The following is a 6,326-nucleotide window of genomic DNA, read 5'->3' on the forward strand; positions in this document are numbered from 1 at the left end:
TTTAAATATATGTGAATAGGCCAACACCTCCATTTCTATGAATTAATATATTTACATATGTACACACCTATGTTTACAACTCTATATATGCTTCCTAGATATTTCCTGTTTCCTTTTATCTTCCTCCTGCCCCACCATCATGCTCACCTTTCTACTGGTTCTTAGTAGTTCCTCTCAACAAAATTGCTGTTGCTCCAGCACCATCAGGATCTCTACATTCTCCTTGTTGTCGATTTTAATTTCCTAATTATCCCCTGTCTATGGCGTTGGTTCCTCACCTCTCCCTTCCCTTGCCTCCTCTTCCCCTCAAGTCCCTGTAGAACAATTGGCCCAACTGCAGTCTCCTCAAGCTTGCTTCCCATGCCTATCTTATATAGGTAGACAAAGCAATAATAAGGGAGATATAAAACAAGAAAACAAAAACTGATTAAAAAGGAAAAAATAAAACTACCAAAAATGGCATTAATTATTCCAAATCTGTCCGTCTGACCTTCAGGATTCTCTCCTCATTGGTCTTGTGGGGTTCTGAGACTGATCCTTCTAGCCAGAAGAGTATTTTGGGGGCTCCTCAGGGACTTTGTGTCTTTGCTTTGCTCCCATTGCTGATCTGCTATGTTCCTTATTGGCTTGCCCCCTGGAGGTGGCCTGGGGGTGGGGTCTTGGGGGCTGAAGAGGAGCTGGTCAGATCAGATTCACTCCCCGCCTTGTTTCCCCAGTATTGTCCTCTATCGCTGTACGCTCCAGCGAGGGGACATACTGTGTCCAGCTGTTGTCAGCTCTACAGTGCTCTTTGTGCCTTAGCAGCTCCGTGCAGGGACTCTGTCCTCAGGCTTGCTGTGTCAGTGTTGGGTCTAGTCCCTCACTGTCTCTTTCTCCTCCTTGGGTTGCTTCTATGTGGGCATGGCCGGTCAGCTCCTCTCCCAGCCTGTAGGTTTAGTGTTGTCCTCTGTAGTACATAGTTCTAGGGAGAGGTTCGGGTTGGCTTTGATTGGGGCCCTGTAGACATCTCTGTTCATGAGGTGCTCCATGTGGTTATGTTGCCCTCAAGGTTTGCCATGCCGTGGTGGGGTCTGCACTCCCACTTCTACCTCTGTGGAAAAATTAACAATAACGTCCCCCTGGGTGGATTAGTGCCCTGCTCCCGCAATGCCTTTATCTTCCCCCTTTGCTCTCCATTTCCCCGCGCCTTTCACCTTCTTTGTGTTGGAATGACATGTGCGTTCTTGGGGTTGATCTGTCCCCGCCCTATTGCCTGCTCTTCAGCCCATCTAGTGTGAGATGGGTGCCTTTGCTTCTATACCTACTGTGCCGATTATACTTCCCTCCATGGACGCAGGCTGTATTTCTCCTTTGTGATTGGATAACTTCTCAGCATACTTTTCTCCAGCTCTGCTGAGGAGACCATGTGCTCCATGGGTCATCAGTGCTTTTCAGTTGATGTACTAATCCACGGTGTGTATGTGCCTGCGTTTTCTAACCCCTCCTCCATCACTGGGAATTTACACTACTTCCAATTCTTTGTGATTGCACACTGCTCCACAATACACTTTGGAGAGCAGACAACTGGCCTTGGACTATTTCTTACCGCTACTAGATAGATGCCAAGTAGAGGCGTTGCTGGATTGTGAGGAAACTCAATTTCCATTTGCTTTCAATATCACTAGACCACTTTCCACAGAGTTGTACATAGCTACTGAACTACCAGCAGTGCAGGAGAGTTCCTATCTCCCCACATCCCATCCCACAGTTGTTGCTCTCTAATTTTGTGTCTGGGCTATTCTCCAGGCTTTTAGGGGTTATCTTACAGTTTTAATTTGCATTTGTCTAGTGGTTCATAATAGGGAGCATTTTCTTATATGCTTATTAGCCATTTGGGTCTCCTCCCTAGTATAATTTTTGTTCAGGCCTTGTGCCCACTTCCTCAGGATGTTAATAGTTTTCTTCCTTTTGCATGCTGAGAAGGTATTGTAGGTTTTAGTACTAATCACTTTGTCTGTTGTGTAAATGCTAAAAATTCCTCTCCCAGTCTGTGTGTTCTCTCTTCCTCTCTTGCTGAAGTCTTTTGATGCACACAGGTGTTTTATCCTTAATATATCCCACTTTTTGATTTCAGGTTCAATTGTGTGTGTGTGTGTGTGTGTACCCTTCCCTATTGCAGTTAGCTTATGTATTCCCTGCACCAAGGTTCTTAGGCTTCTCCTGGTGTTTCTGTTGATGGTCCTGATATTTTGGGGTGTTATTTCTAGGTGGTGAGCCACCTTCAGTTTCATCTTGTGCACGGGGTGCGGTCAGGGATGCATTTCCTTTGTCTCTACGTGGCAATCCTTTGTTTGCTGCGCTGCTTGTTAAGAGGGCATCCACCTCCCACAGGATGGTCTTTGGGCCCTTGTGGAAGATCAGTTGTCTATATGCTGATGATTTTATTTCTGGACTTTCTGGTTTTTTTTTTCCCATTGGTCTGAGGATCTGTCATTATTCCAGGACCACGTATTGACCACTGTGGCTGTGTGGTAGGTGCTAAGTTTGTAAAGGAAGCCCTCTCACTTTGTGTTTCAGGTTAAGGAATTCTCTGCTCCTTTTTGCCTCTTCCCTCTCCATCTGTAATTGATGGTCAGATGAACTAGGTTTTAAGGATATGTTCTCCTGTTCCTTTCATCTTCATTTCAGACATGGACCAACATGCTTGACCCTTGAGTTGTATTCCCCTCTCAAGTACAGTGGGCAGGGATGACAGAGGATATACAGTGCCACTCCCTTGACCCCTCTGCTTTCTAGGGATGGTCTCCTAGGGATTTGAGAGCCCTTTTTTCAATAATTATGCTTGTTCCATTTCTGGTTCCTTCCTTTCTATTGTCTTGTGTGCCTATTTGGGCAGTTGCTGTCTCTCTCTCTATCTATCTATATCTATCTATCTATCTATCTATCTATCTATCTATCTATCTATCTATCTCTCCCTCTCTCTTTCTCTCTTAACCCAGGAAGAAGGAGGAAGAAGAAGAGAATCAGAGATTCTACCCCTAACAAGATTTGAGAATGGGCAGGAATAGGAAAGGCAAAGATTGTGCATTACATTAATAAGTGTGATGGTTTCTAGTGAGGTCCTGAGCAGCTCCTCTGTTTGAGTGTCCAACAGGACAGTAGATATGTGCAACCCTAGGGCCAGAAGCAGACTGTTCAGGAGTCAGGCTAACTAGGAGTTTGCAGAGTCTAAAGGGTCTCCTGAAGGCGAGGCAATAGAGTACAGTGGTCACCCTTTCCCTCTTCTCCCCCTGAGCACCAGCTTTGTTCCTGGGCCTCTGTTGTCCTTCTTCATCTCTCCTCCTTTATCAGAAGCTGTGCCACTGGTCCTGTCAATCAAAATATTCCTGTGTCTTGTACATATTCCCCACCATTCCCACTAGTCTTTTTGTTGGCTCCCATTCAGTTAATTTCAAATTTAAAAAAAAGGAAAGAAATTGTGTGTCCAACATAAAAAAGGACACAATATAGATATGATTTACCAATTATTGACCAAATATGGTAAACAATGTTTCCTTTTACCAGATAATATCAGTAACAAATTTGAAAGGGTACTCTAAGAATAATGGGAACTCTTACACAAACAAAGTGTATATATATGTCACTATATAAAATACATAACATTTTGATTTTATCATTGTTACACTTCAAGAATATGCATCAGAATCATTCTTAGAAAGAGGAATAAAGAAGCACACACACACATAGGAGTGTGAAGTGTACCTTAATTTTATTTTATTGTCAGAGCAAGTTTAATTATCTTCTCAGATTTAATATTAGATCACAAATTTCTAAACATGACAAAGGTTAAATGCTATCATTTACATGTTAGCTGTATTATTTTTCAGCATGCACATGATATCTGTCCAAGGCCTAAGGAAGAAGAAAAAACAATTAGTGCATTTGAATTATGGTGTAGGGAAAGACTATTGAATATAATGTCAGTTGTCAGAAAAAAACACAAGGAGGAAGATTCTGAAAGCATGTCTGGCACAATGAATGTAACAATAAGCTGAAGCATAGTAACAATCTGCAGCTGGTGTAGGATTTCTAATGTGGCAATTCTACTCGCTTCTTTCAACCCCTAAAAGACAAAACTATTTGTATTGGAAAAAGTAAGACAGAGGGTCTCTTAGAGTAAGGATGGCAGAACCTCACCTTATATACTTTGGATATGCTGTCATGAGAGATTAGTCCCTGGAGAAGGTCATCATGTCTGGTGAAGTGGAAGGGCAGCAAAAATAGAGAGGTGCTCAATGTGATGGGTTGACACAGTGGGTGGGCCAATGGGAACAGACATAGGAATTAATTACCAGATGGCACAGGACTGTGCAGTGTTTCATTCTGTTGTGCAGAGGGTCGTTGTGGGCTGGGGTGGATTTGATGGCACATAACAATAACAGCATGAATAAGAAACTATTTGGCCTCACATAACAATATTTTTAATAAAATAGTTTACAATTTAAATTTATCCTTTGAAACTAATGGAAAGGACAGAAAGGCACAATAAATTTTTCTTAACGACAGTATGCTTACCATGTAAACTCTTATCATATGGTGAGGTTTTATTTATCATTTTGCTTATTTTTAGTATTATTTCAGTTATAAGATTAGGAGCCATTTAGTTTCAAATTACTAATTTATGTGCTAAAAAAACAAAGGGACAGACACACAAAAACAAACAAACAATGAATAATGTTTGAATCCACTCAGCAACTCCACAGGATAAAACTAGCATTCTGCTTCAATAAAATTTACAGATATGAAAATTTTACAGATATGAAAACATGCTGAGGCAGTTCTACATTTTCACAAGAAGTCTGAGTCAAAATTAACTCTATGGTACCTGTAACCATAACAAATGCTACATTGTATGTCTTATGGTATAATGACATCAGACAGCGCTACTGTGGCTTATCTGTTATTGATATCCATGGCCATCAAGGTAATTCTGTCTCAGTGACCCTAGAGGGGGAGTCTGAGTCTGTGATGTTCACAGGATTGGATCACCAAGTTTTTCCCTTTTATGGGGTGATTGAAAGTTTAGAACACAGAGCTTTTGGTCATCAGTCAATCAGGTAAACATTCAGCAACCAAGGTTCCCTTGCATACTATATTAAAAAGAGAATATATGGAGATACACTTTTAGCAAAAGGTACAAGTTTGTAGCAGTGGAGTCATAGGTGTAAACAAATGTGTATTATTAATAGGGGAAAGAAAAACAAGTGTGTGCTATTATTTCATTGCTAGCACATAAATACAAGGGTTCTTAATTACAACCTAAGCCAAAGTTAGGAAATTAAGAAAACATTAACTTTGAACCATTGTCAGCTCTTACAATGTAGGTAGGCATGTGTTGAAATAATGAGGGTTTTCCTGAAAGAAGTGAGTGCTATTCTCATAACTCGCCTTACAGCCTCCTTTATCTGCTTGTTTCTAAGAGTGTAGATGACAGGATTCAAGAAGGGAGGGAGTATGGAATAGAATACGGAAATGATCATGTCCTGGATCAGAGTGGAGTTGGAGGTTGGCTTCAGATACACAGCAGCACCAGAGCCAAGGAAAATTAGGAAAATGAGGATGTGCGGGATACATGTGGAAAAGGCCTTTCTTTGTTCTCCTCTGGTTGGAAACTTGAGCACAGTAGAAAATATGTGAATATAAGACTTGGTGATGAAGGAAAAGCAGCCACCACCTACTATCATTGAAGAGGCAAAAATTATAATTTCATTGGTTAAGGTGTCAGAGCAGGAGAGTTTCAGCAGAGAGGGGATATCACAGAAAAACTGATGAACCACATTAGAATGACAGAAGGACAAATGGAATGTGTTCCCAGTGTGCACACCTGCGTAGACCACACCACTGAGCACAGAGGCCAGCGTCATTTGTACACAGATGTGTGGGGTCATGATCACATGGTAGTGGAGGGGCTGGCAGATGGCCACATACCGGTCACGGGCCATGATGGTGAGCAGTAGCAACTCTGCATAAGCACATAACTGCACGAGGAAAATCTGAGCTGCACATCCAACCACGGAAATCACCCTGTTGTTTAGCAGGAAGATGACACATGCCTTGGGTACAGTCACAGAAATGTAGCACATGTCCCAGACAGACAGATTCAGGATAAAGAAATACATGGGTGTATGAAGTCTTTGGTCAACGGTGATCACTGTGACAATGAGAAGATTTCCTGTGAGAGTCGCCAAGTACATTAGTAAAAATAGCATTGTGTGCAAGACTCTGAACTCCCACACATCAGAAAATCCTGAGAGTAGAAATTCAGTCACAATGGTAGAGTTAGGCAT

At 41.8% G+C, this 6,326-nt stretch overlaps 1 protein-coding gene across 1 annotated transcript; it reads right to left on the minus strand.

Moving 5' to 3' along the window:
* Nucleotides 1-5,345: 5,345 nt before the first annotated feature.
* On the minus strand, nucleotides 5,346-6,326 carry LOC142440342 (olfactory receptor 14C36-like). Its single transcript, XM_075542806.1, has one exon. The coding sequence runs from the start codon at nucleotides 6,324-6,326 to the stop codon at nucleotides 5,346-5,348; it is 981 nt and encodes a 326-aa protein (XP_075398921.1).

The sequence above is a fragment of the Tenrec ecaudatus genome, chromosome 2 (genome assembly GCF_050624435.1).
Source record: "Tenrec ecaudatus isolate mTenEca1 chromosome 2, mTenEca1.hap1, whole genome shotgun sequence".
Classification (NCBI taxonomy): domain Eukaryota; kingdom Metazoa; phylum Chordata; class Mammalia; order Afrosoricida; family Tenrecidae; genus Tenrec; species Tenrec ecaudatus.

Bases quoted from the DNA above. Each gene is read 5' to 3' on its own strand.
- LOC142440342 (XM_075542806.1), bottom strand. From the start codon at position 6,326: ATGCCTAACTCTACCATTGTGACTGAATTTCTACTCTCAGGATTTTCT.